Source organism: Cryptotermes secundus, unplaced genomic scaffold (assembly GCF_002891405.2).
Source record: "Cryptotermes secundus unplaced genomic scaffold, Csec_1.0 scaffold785, whole genome shotgun sequence".
NCBI classification, from domain to species: Eukaryota; Metazoa; Arthropoda; class Insecta; order Blattodea; family Kalotermitidae; genus Cryptotermes; species Cryptotermes secundus.
Window position 1 is genome coordinate 140,073 of NW_019739225.1, and position 19,254 is coordinate 159,326.

General features: G+C 39.7%; 3 protein-coding genes across 5 annotated transcripts in view; 2 read left to right on the plus strand and 1 right to left on the minus strand.

Moving 5' to 3' along the window:
• Positions 1-5,614, plus strand: part of LOC111871772 (protein gone early) — a gene marked incomplete at its 5' end in the record, with an annotated part of 63,628 nt that extends 58,014 nt beyond the window's left edge. The window contains 1 exon segment of one of the 2 annotated variants that reach the window (XM_033754406.1): positions 5,021-5,614. In XM_033754406.1, coding sequence (XP_033610297.1) covers positions 5,021-5,123 — 103 coding nt within the window. 2 annotated transcript variants of the gene reach the window in all.
• Positions 5,615-8,150: 2,536 nt separating this feature from the next.
• Positions 8,151-14,342, minus strand: LOC111871775. Its single transcript, XM_023865094.2, has 4 exons — positions 14,264-14,342; positions 10,414-10,913; positions 8,757-8,964; positions 8,151-8,600 (listed from the first exon to the last, which is right to left on the minus strand). The coding sequence occupies exons 1-4, from the start codon at positions 14,264-14,266 to the stop codon at positions 8,499-8,501; spliced, it is 813 nt and encodes a 270-aa protein (XP_023720862.1). The 5' UTR covers positions 14,267-14,342; the 3' UTR covers positions 8,151-8,498.
• A 188-nt stretch (positions 14,343-14,530) lies between these two features.
• The window catches only part of LOC111871773 (CD2 antigen cytoplasmic tail-binding protein 2 homolog), a 26,652-nt gene continuing 21,928 nt past the window's right edge, over positions 14,531-19,254 (plus strand). For both annotated transcript variants that reach the window (XM_023865092.2, XM_023865093.2), the window contains exons 1-2: positions 14,531-14,739; positions 14,847-15,010. In XM_023865092.2, coding sequence (XP_023720860.1) covers positions 14,553-14,739; positions 14,847-15,010 — 351 coding nt within the window. In that variant the 5' untranslated portion in view covers positions 14,531-14,552. The remainder of the gene's footprint in view (positions 14,740-14,846; positions 15,011-19,254) is intronic.

Below are 19,254 nucleotides of genomic sequence, written 5' to 3' on the forward strand. Positions count from 1 at the left end.
TGGATATTCGAGTACGACCCGGAAACAAAGCGTCAAAGTTCCGAATGGCACACTTCGGCATCACCTCGTCCAAAAAAGGCGCGAATGAGCAAATCCAGAATGAAAACCATGCTCATCGTTTTCTTCGACGCCCAGGGGGTGGTCCACTACGAATTTGTACCTGAGGGGCAAACAGTGAATGGAACTTTTTACCTGGAAGTGCTAAGAAGAATGAAGAGAAGGGTCAATCGGGTGAGGCCAGCCATTGCCAGAAATTGGAAATTGCATCACGACAATGCACCCAGTCACACCTGCTCCAAGGTGACTGACTACCTGACAAAAAACGGCATCACGACGGTACCCCAACCCCCCTACAGTCCCGACTTGGCACCAGCAGACTTTTTCCTGTTCCCGAAAGTGAAATCCTCCCTCAAAGGGCACCATCATGGGACCCTGAGTGCCGTCAAAGAGGCTTGCACGCGGACCCTTAAGGACCTTCCGGAATCTGCCTACCAGGGAGCCTTCGTGTCGTGGCAACGCTGTTGGCAAAAGTGTATCGATGCACAAGGGATGTATTTTGAAGAATTTTGAGGCATTGTAGCAATATCTGAAATCTATTTTCCCGGAACTTTTCCCGATACTTTTTATACGGACCTTGTATGTATGGCACTTCTAAATAGCCTGTTTTCTTCCATGGACCAAGTTTTATTCTTGTTATTTACCCTTTATCCTATTTGGGAATTCTTCTCTAATTTTCCTATTTTGCAGTATAAATTTAATGCTGTTCCTACCACTGTATTCATCATTTTTATATGCAAAAAATGAACATTAAGCAACGAGGAACCCACAAAACACTTTTAGATAAAATATTAAGGGATTAAATGAAAACTGGAAAACAAGTGACTGAGTGGTTAACTAATTTCATGGAGCAGAGAACTTCAACAGAAGCTGATAGTTGCTCAACGACTCAAACAATTCCCTGCCTTTTATGGAATCTGAAGATTGGTTACCATGTTCATGAGGAAGTGCAGAAAATAAATTGACAAATGAAAAGCAAGTAAAGCATATTGGAAAATTTTTAAAGTAAGAACTGTTGTGTTGTAAACAAACAAACAAACAAACAAACAAAATTTTTTCAAAATAATAATTTTAATGTCACTACCAGATACAACATATGTTTATTTTTCTGCATAGTCTCAATTGCAAATCAGGCATTTGTCCGGACATTGTAGACAATCCCCTAATCATAGAAGTTGGCCACCAGTCCATTTAACCAATCCGTGACTGTTTCTTTTACTTCTTCATCAATTGCCATTTGTTTGCTGCCCAAAAACTTTAATTTTTGGGGAAAAGATGGAAGTCAGATGATGCCAGGTCACGACTGAAGGGGGGGATGGTCAAGGTTTTCCCAAACACATTTCTCCAAGAACTTTGTCATTTTTTCTGCAGTGTATGGTCGTGCGTTGTCATGAAGCAGACACAGCTGGGCATCCGGATCTCACTTCATTGTGCATATATCCTTCCCCGATTAAATAAACAGCGCCACTCTTGCACATTCCCCTCATTCATGACACCTTCCCCATGCACTTTGGCAAGTTGGCAGTGGATTTCGGCAGAGCAAATGTTTTTCGTGTTCAAAATCAAATCACTGGACACACTTCCCAAATGGCGGGATTAGTTATTGACATGGTTCTTTATAAGCACTGTGACAGAGCACCAGTTCACTCACTGGCTCGGCAAACACTGGGGATGTGGCAGAGGGTCTGATGACAGCTCTCAGCCTTCAGAAACCTGTCAGTGACCTGCATGGGCAGGGTGCTCAAATGTTTCTTATTTTAAGGAGACCCTTGTAGACTGTGAAGAATATATTGACAGCAAGTCTTGTCATCATTATCCCTTCGTTTTTATCATCATTATTATTGTCACATGTTTGAGTGACTATAAAGACGTGTGTTTGGATTTGTGAGTCTTATGTATTGGATATTCACTAGTTGTAGCTATAAATAATTGTAACACTTTCAAGATTACTGGAATTATAACACATAAATAAAGTCTTCTATATCTGCTGCAACTAGTTGTTGCTAGTGTAACAGATCTAAACAGTGGGTATTGCTCTGCAAAGTTCTCCTTATCCATTTCCTGGCAACGGATTTTAACATGGGAACTATAACTGTCACTCCAGATATCACTGCATTACAGCATACATAAAGTCTTCAAATCACACATTCACAGGTCGACTTCTAATTCTTCTTCAACTACAAACTTCTCATGGCTGTCTCCTTCTGAGAACTGACTGGTAGCACTGACTGTCTTCAAGATGACTCCTCTGCATGGACCCCATAGAGAACACTGTCTTCTTTTGTTAAGGATCCATGTTTACCGCTTTGTTGTCTAGCAATAGACATCCTTTTGTTCTGTGCATTTGCTTGGCATGGACCACATAGAAAACTGTTTCTTCTGCTCTGAGAATTGTTGCATAACCTAGCAATGGACTGTTTACCAAGGATCTGTTTTCGCGGTAACTTGTTTACCAATCCGTTGCCTGGCAATGCATTGACATGTCACATTATTAAACCTTATAATTATTGTGATATGAAGATCACTTTCATATCCTAAAGATAGTGGCAGCATATTCTTCCAAAAGTCTGTAAATTCCTGTAACATCCCAGAAGACAGTCGTTTTCTTCAGCTGTTTCTGTTGAGATGTCTCGTGCACTATTTTCATTGCCATATGGCTTGAACAAGAGAAAGATATATCATACTTCAATCTGAGGTCAAATCATGTGGAATTTATGGTGGACAAAGTGGCACTGGGGCAGGTTTTCTCCAAATACTTCAGTTTCCCCTGCCAGTTCTCATTCCCCCAACTGCTTCACATCCTTCAATTATCCTGTCATCAATGCTATGTGGTCTTGTTACTGAGAGCATTGTTAAGTGACACTAAAAAAAGATATCCCCATGTTCCATCTGTGGAATATTTAACTGAAACACTGAAATGTCAGTTTCTTCATAAAAGAACATGCAGTTTTATGCTCATTCTGCTACTTGCATTTGTCATGTGATAACTGACAAACAGCACTCAAAAAGTAGAAGTCAGATTTTTAAAGTTTGTTGATAATTAGGAAAACAATAAATTCTTTTTGTTCGTGAACAGCCAAAGGGTTGAAGGCTACTGTATTCTGGGATGTGGCATCATGTAGTCTGGTAGACATTTTCTGTCAGTTGACAAGAGTATGCTGCTTCCATCTTCAGAAGCCAGAGTAAGTAGCAGATAGCAGCTTGCTTGGGCTCACTTTTTGACCCTGAAGATGGAGGCAGTATGTTCTTACAAAACTAAAGCAAACTACTGCTAGATTATGTGGTGTTATATCTCAAAAGACAGTACCATTCATATTGTAAAGTGTTTATCTGTTGCCAGGGAACAGCTAGGTAAACATGTTCATGTGAAGAAAAATTCTTCGCCAACAATGGGAAAAGGGCTTTCCATTGCTAGGCAACAAGTAGTAAACAAGTCTTGTCAACAATAGAGGCCATGTTTTCTATGTAGTCTGTGCTGAGCCTATATAAGAAGCAATGAAGACTGTTTGAAAGGTTCTGTCAGGAAGATGTTCAAAGTCGTAGGAGGCGACAAAAAGGGAAATCTCAAATCTGAGACAGTAAAATATGGTCGCGAGTACCAAGGGACTTTGACCTGAGAAAGACTGCGCTGGCAAAGGCCAGCAGCATATACAAGATGGACCCGTCCTTTTTTATGAGAAAGGGCGCCCCCACAAAAACAAGACCGTAACTGTCAAACAGTAATAAATATCTCGTGGGGCTTGACACCAAGACTTGAGTATGAGTATGAGGGGTGAGCCATAAAACTGGCCCTCACACTGCGACCTTCAATGATCTATTGAGACTTACTGACTGACTGACCGACCTCAGTTGCAATGTGACTTTGACTACCATTTTGGTAGCAGGAACATTTCTCACTCTTTGGGGGCTCATTTTCTCATAGGACTGGTGTGGGGTTTTCATCAACAGAGGGGCCTTAATTCTAGTAATAATGTAGTTCTGTGCCCTTATTGAAACTATGCTCACTGTGCCTACACAAAGGTTTACAGGCTCGCATTATAGAGTGGAATGCTTGCTACAGGAATTTGCTGATGGCCCTATACCAGATAAATATATTGTGGGCACTAATCTAAGCTTTATTTGTATAGCTATTAATGTTCCTTAAATTCTAACTTAATCTGCCATCATGATCAACAAGGTCACTCCATGTTTACCCCCTTTCCTTATCTATATTACCCATATGAATAATTTGGTGTGTTTAGTCACAATAAAGTTTAGTTCCACTTGCTATTTGGCTTTACCTTACAGTGCTTACAAACTATGCCATGCTGATTTGTCTGCAGCTTCACTTAACACATGAATATAGAATGTCACCTTCTGCTCCTTGCAATAGGCATCTGGATTCAATGTCTGGTAAAAGGTGTCTGTCTCTATCTCAGCGGGGGCACACGGTAGCGTAGTTGGTTGACAGGCTATGCTACAAGCCAAAATGTTGTGGGTTGAAGTCCTGATGAGGTAACTGGATATTTTTCAATATACCTAATCCTTCCGGCTGCACTATGGCCCAGGGGTTGACTCAGCTTCTAACAGAAATGAGTACCAGGAATTAATTAATGAATTTTGCTGGGGAGTAAAGCGCAGCTGGCGTGTAAGGCTGACAACCTTACTGCCATCTTTGAGCCGATTGTCTAGATAATGTGGGACCCTCAACGTCTCACAACCCTATGGGCCTTCATGGCCTGTTACAGGGATAGCTTTACTTTTTTTTACTCTATCTCAGCATCTCTTACCTCAGCAAAACTGCTTCGTTCACCTGTGGTCTCAGCACATGAAGTTTACACATGCTTATCAGTCATTCTTGCTGATCTAGTGATTGGCTTCTTCTTCCATGTTCAAATAAACGAAGTTTTCTTGTAATAAAATGTAAATATTATTCACTACAGTGATTTATTAACTGAACAAATTTGGACATTGTGTTTTTCAGACTGAAGACTGTGCTTAGGCAGTTGAGGTCGTTTACAGAAGCTTTCTCCTGTCCTGCCAGTTCAGCATACTATTCATCCAGTGTTTGTAAGGAAATACTTTAAAGAGAGAGACTGCAGAGTGTCCTTCACACATTAACTGTATCCACTGTCTCTCAAACTGACAATCAGGTGACTTAATAATACTCCTCTTTTTTCCATGCAAGTAAGACTTTCATATTTTTCTGTAAATAATACAAAACTGATAAAAAATATAATTTTGCATTATGATTGTAATCTAATATCTCTTTTCCTGTTAAGGACTCAAAGTAGTGGGGACAATGCAGTTTTTGGGTTCAAAGGTCATTATTTTTGTAAGAAACAAACTGGAGACTGGTGTGTGTGTGTGGAAACATTTTATTGAGAGATTGAATATGTAATTCTAGAAATATAATCATATTTATACTGTGAAGATTGTGTGGGGATCAGATAAGGAAAAATATGGTTTATGACAATAACAGATTTATTGCATGGTGTTGAATGCCAGTTTAAATAGCTTGGCTAAGTATGTCCAGACCAAATTACAGTGTTTTCCATCAGAAAAACAAACATTTATAGCAAACAAATATCTAAAGCCAATACATATTTATGATTTTCAAAGATTCTGTAGAATTTTAACATCTATAGGAGGTACGGTAAAATATTTCCACTAGTGAAAGTGACACAAGCCATTCAGGTGCTGGAAGAATATACTTGCTTGGACAGCAACAGCTTTCTTACCATGATGAGTGCAAACAGTATCGACTGATATGACGGCATTAGTACATCATGCCTAAACTGTCCACATTTGACTTCCCCCTTTGCAATTCTTCTGCCCAGTTGCTTATGTTTATTTTCTTTTTTTCATCTTGTACATAAGTCTTTCCTCTGCTTATGTAACATAAAATTTGTATCCTTGTAAATAAAATAATTATATTGCTTAAAATGTCTTATTTTTATTGGCCTGCTTTCCTTTCTTGAAGAAACAAGGTAAGCTATTGAAATCACCCTGCTGTCTGTCCTCTTTTCAACCTCTGAACAGATGATGGAACTTGGCACTGGAGACCATACCATCATACTTCCAATTTTTCCATAATCAATAACATGATGGATACTTGTGAGATGAATGATAACACTGTCACTTAATTCAGAAATTAGAAATGACGTATGGTAACAGGTCTCTGAAAATTATGCACTTTTACAATGGCAACCTGTAAGCACCTCAACAGGTGGATTCTGAGCAAAATAAAATCTACACCTCTCTGAATGCCCATATTCAAGGAAAGAGGTGAAAATTTGTGTTAATGTTTATGTTGGTATCCTTTTAGCAATTCTGTTAGATGACAGCATTTTAAATGAACGTACCCCGTCACCTCTGGCAAAGTGTCTTAGCCCTCCTGGTACAAATACAACCACTATGTACTAAATGTTATTTATTGCTGTGATGTTATTTCCATATCTTTTGGTTGAAAGTGCCTAGTTTTCTTAATCTCTAACTTTTCTTCTATTGTCTGATGCAAAAATAGTTTTAATAAACTTTCCACCGTATTCATATTACAGACTCGTCACTGTGATATATAAAACACACATGCGCGCGCACACACACACACACACACACATATATATATATATATATATAAAATAGTAACAACATGAAACTAAAACCATAATATTGTCTATTAATTCAGTACAGGCCTCACATTTCCGATTTCATACACCAATTTGAATATCACAGTGAAGAGTTGCATGTGAATTTAAGGTTTATTTATTATAAGGGAAGAATTAAACAAAATCTTAATTATTTAATTTATATAAGGGGCAGTCAAATGAAAACGGGTCACCATGTGTAACTCTCACGGCGCGCAAGTTGGTAACACTGGAATTTGCTTATGGTATAACATTTGGTGGGGACTTGGTAAAGCACAGTGACGTGCCCTTGCACACTAGTTGTTTGTTTATTGTGCTGGAAGTAAGGTTAGCGCTACATGTGGTCGCCCAACATCAGTAATGGAGGCAGGTAAAGAAGAACAGTGAAGTGTAGTGCGCTTTTTCACTGCTGGAGGAGTAGGACAAGAAATTCATCGTCGCATATCGTTTACGGCGAACACAGCATGTCACGTTCGCGTGTGCTGGCATGGCATAAGAGTTTCCAAGAGGAACGTGTGTCACTGCAAGATGATGCTCCCCCAGGACAGGCTCATCGTGTCATCACTCCTGATGTTATTGCAGCATTGGATGGTCATGTGGGAAAACCGATGGATCACTGTGGAAGAAATTAGTCTTTTGATGGGAATAAGTCATGGTTCCGTATACGCCATTGTGACAAAACACCTGCTATAATGCAAAATCTGCACACAGTGGGTTCCACATCAACTCATGGAGGAACAGAAGACTCAGAGAATGGCTGCATCACTGGGTCACTTGCAACGATACCATGAGGAAGTGTGTGCTTTTCTGTCCTGTATTGCCACTGGGGATGAAACTTCGTGCCACCATTTTGAACCCGAGATCAAATGGCGGAGCAAACAGTGGAAACACGTGAATTCTCCCCCACCGAAAAAATCCAAAGCCATACACACAGGTTCTGGTAAAATGACCTTCGACTGCAAGGGCTCTCTGCTTGTCAAATTTCTCGAATATGGGGCCACAATCAGTGCACAGCACTATGAAGACACTTTGCAGAAACTAGACATGCCATAAAGTCAAAACGCCCTGGAATGCTATCGAACGGCATTATCCTTCTTCATGATAATGCACGCCCCCCACTGCCAACTCTGTGGGGAATACACTACAGAGACTTGGTTGGGAAGTGCTTCAACATCCCCCCTACAGCCCAGATCTCTCCCCATGTGATTTTCAAATTTTTGGAGACCTGAAGAGAGACATTCGTGGACATCGGTTTGCAACGGACGAAGACTGTGTGGCTTGGTAAAGACGAGGTTCCGTAGATAGCCCACAAGCTTTTTCAAGGATGGGATAAATGTATTAACAGTTCTGGAGAATACTTTTGAGGTAAGAAATGTTCTTTAATATGTTTTGGCTTCTGACCCGTTTTCATTTGACTGCCCCTCATAATTCACTGTTTCACTCGCCTGTTATATGTATACTTTATACTTTTACAGTCTTTGATGAAGAGTACAAACTGAATTTCTTGCAGTGCAACTTTCTCCACTGCAAAGTCATTTAATATTCCTTAGATTCAATTCAATAAATCCAGTTACCAATTCAAACCCCATCTATAGTCACTCAATCACATGACTGTATTCTGTATTTTCTTTACATAAGATCAGACAGTTTCAAATCATAGCAGAATGGTTCATAGTTCTTATTCTTAGAAATTACTGTATCAGTATACTTATAATAAATAAATAATCATTAAAAACGAAAACAGGCACCACTTCAGAAATGCATTGTCAGTGCGACAGAAATGCAACTTTTTCTCACAGTGACCAGCATGACCTTCTATTTCTTCAGCAGACTCATGGGTATATTCAGTGGGTTTACACCCACTGTTTTCATGAAGTTCTTAAAGGCTGCTTCTGGTGAGGTGGGTTCTAAATCAGACTATGGGTAAAGAAAAGGAAAATTAGTTCCATAACACTTTGTAAAATAAGTGATGCAAAACATTTTTCAGCTCAGTTATTATGGACTGAAGAGTAGTAACAAGTATGAACTGAGTACTTCTATCATTCCAGTTTTTAGTTATTCAACTGTACAAACCTCTGTCTTTGTCTTTCCTGCATACTGACGAAGCTGACCATAAATTCTCTGGACAACATCTAAGAAGAATGTCTCTTTCTGCATTCCTCTCTCTCGAATCTCCAATGCCAAGTCATTAAGACTGTCAAGGACATATGCTGCAGTTTCAGGGTTCAGCGTCTTCCCTGGGTATCCACTCAGCATGCAGTACAGGTATTCATACATTGCTCTACAAACAAACATCATGTAAGACTGGTAGCTTTCATAGCAAATAAATCCACTGAGGTCTTCTCAGGTGATTAGCCACATTATAACTGAAGTAAAAATCACCATATCAGAGATCTGTAATTCCATCAAAAGAATGTCTCCAAGATGTTGGTTTTCTGATCAATCATCATGTGGCTGTCACCCAAGATGGTTTCAGTGCAAACATGGGCCATTTAATCATAAAAAGCCTCAGTCAGGATAGCTAACATTGCTGACATGGCCAATATTAAATGTCCTACAATGTCTTGAGCTGCAACAAACAGTATTTTTTTCTTTTTATTGCTAGTGGAGTGGGACTAAGTCCCTTGTACTGCGGCCATTTTCTGGCCTATTGTACCAGCCCCAGATGATAGGTGAGGGTGATTGTGGAGCAATTGGTGGAATGAAGATTGGCAGGGGAAGCCAAAGTACAGGGAGGAAACCTGCCCCAGTGCCACTTTGTCCACCACAAATCCCACTTGACCAGACCCGGGATTGAACCTGGGCCGCTGCGGTGGGAAGAGAGTGACTATCCACTTGAGCTATGGTGTGGCCCTAACGAACAGTAAATATGATAACAGTTATGGCTTCCACTTCTACATGGTATAAAGAGTGTTGTTTCTTTCATGGCATTTTTCTACACTGAATGTTATACACTATAATCACAGTTATGAAATGCTGTGGACATTAGTTCATAAATTTCAGCTCCTTTTGCTGCTGAAAATTAAGAATATTTAAGATTTTGAGGGTCACTGCAGTGGTTATGAAGAGTTCTATTTTCTGGGAATAATGCCATTTAGTCTGCTGAAAGTCAACTGACGTGGAGGAATATGTTTTTGCCTCTGAAACGTCAATTGACTTTAAACGGACTACATGGCATTATATCCCACAAGACAGCCTGAAATGCATCTAAATATCTAAAAATTCAGTTCCTACTTCACACAGACAATGCCTCTCCATTATGGATATGAAATGGTTAATTCTATTTTGGGAAATAATTGTAGTTTCTTGTATTGTATTGTATTTATTACATATTCCAGCACATCCATACAAGGCCGAAGCCATTGGATACAGAACCTGTCACACCACAAGCTTGCTAAATTAGCAAGTAGTCAACAGAACAGAGCATATAAATCCACAACAATAAACCAAGTATATGAAACCCTACACATCACTGCAACTACATAACCTACCATGTGTATATAAAATATAATACAAAATTGGAATATATACATGACAGTAGATCAAATCATATCAATGACAATTATATGAAACAAATACATGGGGGAGGGGATGAAATTTTCTAATGTTAAAGCTGGTGATGCATACAGTTAGGTTCTATATGAGGTTAAGATGGCACATTTAAAAGAAAATACAGCAGCTAGAGACTTAAATATATTAAAATCTCACACGGAAGAGTGAGGCTAGTTACCTGTAATCTACTCCATTACACTTTTGTGGTGATGGATGATTTTCATATTTGGAGATGTAGAGAAGTGCTTTTTGTAGAAGCTTTGTTTCAGAACAGCTGCATGCAGGCTGACTCTCCTCCAACTTATGTAGCCACTGATCAATAGGAGCCTTCTCTGTAGAGAAACCTTTTGAAGACCCTGATGGTCTACCCTTCCCCCTCTTAGGTACATGTTTCAGCCCATCCCTGCTCTGCTTGTCACCAGCTGAAGCCAGCATTGCAACACGTGCTGCCTTCCACCACATATCAATTGCTGCCTTTATCTGATCCTTGCTCTTGCCAGGTACAGCCTTGCACACGTTTACCATATCATAATGACCATATTTTTTCAGAGCTTTTAGCAGTGCAACTTTTTCACGATATGGCCAATTGCTAAAATTAACACGCTGTGAGTTCTGCTCGCTGTTAGTGTAATAGCTATTAATGGGCCTCTTTCGTGTCGTTTGCCTCCTTCCATTTTCCTGAAAGAAAATTCTGTGATGATCTACCCATCAGCAGACATAACACACAAACTTTTTTGCTTAGTGGGGGGTGGAGTCCAAATGGGTCCACTCAGCACGGCGGCCACTAATTGGCCTACTGTAGCCTGCCCCTGGTGATTATGATGATGGAGAATTTGGTGGAATGAAGATTGGGACTCCAAAGTACTTGGAGAAAACCCGCCCCAGTGCCACTTTGTCCACCACAAATCCCGCTTGAGCTATGGCGCGGCCTTACATAACACACAAACTATGAGGTGATGATGATTTTTGTGAAAAGGTGTATATTTATGGTTTATTTAACAATGTTGCAGTAACTCAGATTACATACTTTCACATGCTTTGATGATTAATAAATAACAAATCAGAATGAATGTGGAAAGATGTGATCATGTCTTAATTTGAGGTACACTTTTGGCACTTGTCAGAGGGACTGAGGAAAATGGCAACCCCACCCAAGACATGTAACAGTTGTCTGGGATATGACACCATGCAGTTCGGTACACATTTCAGGGGAACCTGCTGCCTCCATCTCAGTAATGCTGGTATCCATCTACCAAACTACATGGCATCATATCTCAGAAGATTATAATCTTGATTCTCAATGCCATGAATCTCACTCAGAGCTGAGATTCAAACTCAGTCACATGACTGATGGGTTAACACCTGACCAAACTTGTTCGGTGATTGTGATAAAGGAGGTGTAATGTGCTTTGATACCATGTGGCCCAAACCAAGTAATTGTAAATTTTATATTAATATTACAATAAACAGTAATGATACAAATCACTGTTGCTGTTAAGCCTGTAGTGAGAAACTGACAACTCCAAGGCAGTTTTCTATGTGGCAGACAGTGAATTTTTAAATCTTTTTCTTTAGGTGAACTTCAAGCATCAATGGGTTAACACATATGCCTCCCCACACCACACACTGAATCGCCATTTGCTGTCCAACAGCAGACACAGACTTCAGCTATAACACATTTCAGAAAGGCCCGAAAACTGACACAATTTCTTGGAGCTGAAATATGTAACCAACCAACAAACAATTCCATGGAGCTGGGTCATTCAGAAACTGCCAGCTGCTCAGGTTCTCAAGAACTTACTAATATTTTAAGAAACCTGACTGTTCATTACTAGGTTCACAAAAGCCCACCACTGGTATGTACCCTGAGCCAGATGAATCCAATCCACATCATTTCATCCTATTTCTGTAAGGTTCATTTTGAGCCTCTTATTTTGAAAAAAATAAAAGGAGGCTTATGAGATTACCTTGTTGTCTACATGTCTGTGTAGCCCCCACTAATTCTTGAGCACAGTTGTCCTCTTTATATGACTTTGGGTCAAGCTACAGAGAAAATGCCACCTCAACAGTTGATCTGCTATTAGCCTACATTCCCTATTGTTGCTGGGCAATGGCTTGGAAAACATGCCTGTGGCAACAAATATGCATGCAACAACAAAAGATTTGTTGAACCCGTTATTTTCGTTACAGTCCATGTCATATCAAATGAAAGTAGGCAATAAGTTCTTCCCAGAACTTCTTGCAAAATTAACCTCTCACTTACATCTATGTCTGTCTACTGGTCTCCTTCCTTCTGGCTTTCCCACTCAAAGACTGTATGCATTTCTCTTCTCTCCCACACATGCTGCATGCCCTCCCATTTTATCCTCCTTGACTTGCTTATTCTAAATACATTTGGAGAAGAGTACAAGTTGTAAAGCTCCTCATTATGCAGTTTTCTACAACCTCCTATTATTTCATCAGTCTTCGATCCAAATATTCTCTCCAACACTCAGTCTAATTTTTTTTAGTTGTTTCATTCTGGTCAGTCACACTAACAATATTATAAAAAAGATAAAACAGTTCCATCCAGTGTGACTGGTGAATAATTTTCTTATTTCAATTCTTCATGCCCTTACATGTTGCGGTCCTTAGAGACCATCTTCATGGGGACATCAATACAGTTTGGAAACTACTATTACAATAGATGTTCTGAGCGTTAAATTACACATACAATGTTGATAATATACAAACGGATACACACAAAATCCAATTGTTTCAACTACAGCGGCTGTGTTGATATATTAAAATTGTTTGATTTTTGTTAGTTAAGTTAGAATTTATAAACCAAATAGGTTTGTGTCCTCTTTCTTGTTACTTCTCTTGACGGTGGCCGAACGTGTGCCGCCTGTCATTCCTGAAAAGGTTCTTTGATGTCCTATCACACTTCTCAACTTCCTTCTTGTGTCTCTCCATAACTAGTTCTTCCTATTATCTTAAATTGTCTCATTTTGGTCCGCTGCACTGTTAAATTAGAAAGTTGATAGAATTTTCCGTCCAGTGCGGCAATAGAGGTCAAATCACTTTTATTATTCTTGCCTTAGACGTTTCGGTTTAAATAAACCATCATCAGAGGCACTTTTTATACAGCAGGAAATGCTGTTAATTAAGCTGGTTAAGAAATCTACTGTGGGGAAACAGTGATAATTCCTGTGCTGCGTATAGCCTATTGGCATACTCACTTATTCTGCATGTGTATGTTTTTATACGAGTGCCGTCGTAACTAAAACTTATTCACAAATGTATATTTCGTATTATCATAACACATTGAAAGTAACACCAAACCAGCTTAATTAACAGTGTTTCCAGCTGTATAAAAAGTGCCTCTGATGATGGTTTATTTAAACCAAAACATGTAAGGCAAGAATAATAAAAGTGATGTGACCTCTATTGCCGCACCGGACGGAAAATTCTATCAACTTCCTATTCTAGCCCTTTCCTTTCAAGACCACAAACCCAGCTATTTCCAGCACAACCACCATTATGGGATATATTATTTGTCATCATATTTTTATACATAATCTGCAAACGGTTATTTGTATACTTCTCTTTTTAATTATCTCATTCTGCATCCCTTGAATGAATGAATGTATGAGGGGTAGACCTCGGCCCTTGCACCGCAACCTACAGTGGTCTATTGTGCTTCCCCTTTTTCTGTATCCCTTATTACAACTCTCGACTACATACTTATCCTAGCCTGTTTACTTCTACACTATCTTCCTGTAATTTCATTAGACTATCAAGACTTCAAACTCATAAAATCCTTGTGATGGGGGTGAACAGACGTGGTAACCAATTTTATTGCCACACTGTCCAAACTGGAAGGTTGTGACTGACACGATATATTAAACAAAATGTCGAATTATCACGGATTAAATTTGTGGATCAAGGTAACTCTTCACACCATAGTGTGTTAGAAAGGTTAGCTTAAGAATGAGCAACTAAAGTTTTTTATACGCTACAACATAACCTACGAGGAATAAACTTACCATGTTTTTTTCTTTAACTCTATCTGTATTTATTTTCCCTCTACTATAGATGCAGGTAATTGCATAAAAACTACTGAATACTTCGAATATTTTGGCAAACAACGTATCAAACTTCTGAAATTCCAAATATCGCCGTACAAGACGGATTATTACACGCAGACCAGTAACAGCGAATTCAACCCGTCCAACCAGGGGGACGTAACTCAATGCGATATAGAACGTAGGACAAGTCACAGAACATAGTACGTGTGTAATACGCGTCACGATATCTCGCTGTATTAAGTTGTATATGTTGTTGTACACGTTTGTTGTGTTAAAAATGCCAAAAGGAAAATTAGAAGATCAGCTCGAGGAAGACTGGGCAGATATTGGGACAAAAATTAAAACAGGTGACAAAAAGAATTCCCTTGATTCTGACGAAGATGACGATGGTGAAGGAAAAGCTTACGACATTTTATCAGAAGGTGAAATTGAAGGTGCGTTTTTAAATATATTTTTAGTTGTTTTTAACTATTTGAAAGTGCCGTAGATCAATGAATATTGTTAGTTACAGTTCTAAGAATTTTGATTTATTTACGGTTAGGTCAAGAAGAGGGAGCAGTTGGTTTTGATGGTGAAGTTGCAATTACACCATTCAATATGAAAGAAGAGTTAGAAGAAGGACACTTCGATACTGAAGGCAATTATCATTGGAAAAAGGAAGGAAAAATAAAGGATAATTGGCTTGAAAATATTGACTGGGTTAAGGTAATAAGAATTTTATGCAACATTTTTTTCTGTGGTGATGACTGTTCTGTTGATTAAGTGACTTAATTAGGAGCTGGCATAGCACAGTCTATAGCAGCTGGCTATGGCTGGTTCCTGGCAGGGGCAAGGTTAGTTCTAGGGCCCACCCAGCCTCTTACCCAATGGGCACTGGGGCTCTTTCTGTGGGGCTAAAGGTGCTAGGGGGTGAAGCTCATCACTCATCTCTGAGTAGTGCTTAATAGTATTATTTCTAGTGATAGTAGAAATATCTAATATAATCAAAAACATTCTTAACAGTAACAACCAAATATGTGCAAACATAAAACATGAACTAATAACTGTACTAAATACTATTCTGGAACAAAATTGCTTACAGTTCAATAACCAATACAGTAAACAAAATGATGGTTTAGGGATGGTGGCCCTCGCCCCTGCCATTCAAGCCAAAACATTTATACAGTACTTAAAACATACAAAAATTATTGAAATCCTAAAAGAATACCACATTTTTGAATACCGTAGATATGTAGATTACATATTAATTGTCTGAGATACATGCACTTCAAACATAGATAATACTCGAACTGACTTCAGCTCAGTACACCCACTGTCGAGAAGGAAATACACCACAAACTAAATTATTTAGACTTAACCATCTTGAACCAACATAATTAACTAACATTCGACATATACCATAAACCTGCCGCTACCAACCTAATGATACATAACAGCTTGTGCCATCCATGCAAACATAAGAAATCCACAATGAATTGCTTAATTAACTGGGATGAATATATACCCAATCACCCCAGAAAGTAAAAGTAATGAACTACAAATCATAAGATGAGCACTAAAAGATAATCATTATTATCAATGTATAATTCACAAGAAACAAGAATAAAAACTTAACTCCACCAACAAAAGCTCACAACAGATACAAAAATCAAAATGGTCCAGCTTTACATATTCTGGTATTGATACTAGAATAATCATGAAGATATTCAAGAATACAAATGTGAACATGTTGTTTAAAATTATAAACACATAAAAAAACCTCTGAAACCAAAAGAGACGAAAACTGATCTGTGTGTGTATGTATGTATATACACACACACACACACACACACACACAAGGTGGTTCAAATATGACTGGGACTGATTTGTGTGTAAACAAGCTGCACTATGCAGCAGTTGTGCGACCTTGAGAGAGTGAAGCCACAACCTCCACCCTCCCTCCTGTTCGGGTTAGAACCTGTTCAGTCCTGTCTGGGAGTTGCTAGAGTGATGAGCAAACAGAAGGTACCGTGGAGTGTGGAACAACGCATTGTGATCAAATTCCTCGTTGGAGAAAACATCCCATCCGCTGAAATTCACAGACTCCGACAACAATATGGGGAAGAGTGTCTCACGGACCCATGTGTTTGAGTGGTATAAGTGCTTCAGAGAGGGCAGAGAGCGCATGGAGAATGAACAGCATGATCGTTGTTCACGAACATCTGTAACCGAGCCAAACATTGATCATGTAGATTTGCTTATTCGAGAGAATAGGCGCATCACTATCAAGGAACTTGGAGCAATGCTGTTCATCAGTGTTGGTAGTGTAGAAGACATCATGAAATACCACCTGCACTATCGTAAGATGAATGCACGGTGGGTACCACGCACTTTGACGGATGTGAACAAAATGGTGCGCATGAAAGCTGCCAGTCGTCTCCTACAGCAGTTTGAAGATGAAGGTGATGCATTTTTGAAGTCTGTAGTGACCACTGATGAAATGTGGGTGCACTACTTCATTCCTGAGTCCCAGGAGTCATCACGCGAGTGGCGTCATCCCAGCTCTCCCAAACCCAAGAGAGCGCGGAGGAGCTGTTCGGCAGGAAAAGTGATGGCAACGTTCTTCTGGGACTGGCAGGGGGTTATTCATGTAGACTTTCTGACAGATGTCAGAACAGTCAGTGCAGCTTATTACTTAGACTTCCTGGCAACAGACGTGAAGGAAAAGGTCCAATCCAAGCAGAAGAAAGGTGGAAGTGAGTAGCCTTCCTTCAAGACAATGCATGCCCCCATATGGCCAAAACAACAATGGAAACCCTCTGGAAATTGAAATGGAACCTTCTAACACATCTGCCGTACAGTCCTGATTTGGCCCCAAGTGATTTCTACCTGTTCGGAAGGCTCAAATCAGACTTGCAAGGGATGCGGTTTGTGGACAATGATGTCATCATCCAGACTGTTCAGGAGCAGATACGCCTCCAACCACAAGCCTTTTTTGAAAAGGGCATCAGGATGATTCCAGAACATTGGAAAAATGTGTTGACTCCAGAGGGGAGTGCGTTGAAGATTGACATGTGCAAGTAAGTGTTTGGCAAAAAAAAAAAAATCAGTCCCAGTCGTATTTGAACCACCTTGTGTGTGTGTATATATATAGTGTGCTAGAGTGAAATTTACCAGTTAAAATGCAATGAATGCCCACTAAAATACATCAGACAAACTAGACCAACTTTTAAAATGTGACATAATGAACACATTCAGGCTATAAAGGCAATAAATAAAATTCAAAATATGCTCAGCAAATACTCAACACAGGACATACATATAACACAATCAACAACACATTTGAAATAGTCCACATCAAAAAGAAAAGCCAAATACTAAATACACTAGAATGCTTATATATTGTAACATGTTGAGCTATGGATCACCCCTACCTCCCCAGCGGTACGTGGCGGTAACGTAACGCTCGTGATACTACGGTAATAGGCGAGTTCCCGCCCCACCACTCCCCTCCGCGGTGACGTAACGTGCAACGCTACGTACCCATAATCAACTTCCTACTGTGACGTGGCACTCATTACGCAACAGGCAAGCACTGCAGCTATATAAGTGAGCTGCACAGCAGCTACCAGAGAGTTCTACTGTAGCAGTCGGCGACTTCAGTTGTACTGTGACAGCCGCCGAGTTATCAAGTAACATTCGCCGAGTCAGTTATACCGTGGCCATCGCCGAAGCCATTTCCGAGTTATAAAGTAGCAGTCGAGCGAGTGTGTTATCAACAGTTCTCCAGTCAGCTGACTACTGTTGGAATATAGCAGCCGTCGCGGAAAGAAGATCCGGACGTGTGTGTGATTGTGTAATTGGGAGTGTGTGATACAGTGATACCTAGCTCCCCTACTGTATACGTGTAGACTACTGAAGACAGTGAGCTGATTTGCGCATAGGGTTATAAATCTTGAAACCCCGCAACAGTGTTGACAGATTAACGCGATTAGGGTTATAAAGTGTGAAACCCCGCAACTGTGTTATAATTAATTGTAGCCGTTTCTTGTAGATTGTTGAATAAACCAATTAACCATCTCTACGGCGTCTTCAGTAACGAAGCACGTTACAATATATTGTCATGTGTATGAGTGTGACTCTAGAAGGGTTTTGGATTGATGATTGAATTTATTGGACTCTTTGATACAGGGAGGGTCTACAGTTTACAGTTCATTATTAGTCTCTCTTTCTCTCAAATGCACGCACATGTGCACACATGCATGCACTAGTGTCCACAGTCACATCTTCACTAGCTGTTGCTTGGTAGCAGCTTCAATGGAGGATGTTCCCCTTCCTCTGGATTCCTGAGCTATCTTGGGCCTCAATTACCATGTTCTCACAGCAACAGCTCATGACTGAACCTCAGCAGTTCTCTGACTGACTAACTCAACTATATTAAACTCAACTGACTGAACTCACTCCTCACTAACTCTCCTCCTTATAACATCTTGGCATGGACCACACAGAAAGCATTGTTCCTCTGTTGCTGTTAATGGGCCATTGCCTAATAATGGCTGTTGTCTAGTTGTCTGTTTTGCAGTTGTTGCCTAGCAATTGGTCTGCATGACACAATATATAATTTCAGTAAACAGGAGCAACAAATGAATGATGCCTTTGCTGATACACACAACTCTATATTCGATTTAATTATAACCCNCACCCGTCTTCATGAAATATATCCAAAACAAGTTTGCTGATCTCCTCTTACACCTCCTTGCAACCACTCTCGACTACTTTATTACCATTAGACAAACAATCTCTACCTTCTTCCGCTCACTCCAGTCACTCTCTGACAGTCAACTACTGATATGATGTATGACATGTTTAAACATAACCAATAATATGCAGTGAAGAGAAAAAACATATTCATGAAAGAAGATCATTGAAACTGCGTCCAGTGGATAATTAAGCATGTAGTTAGTTAGTTA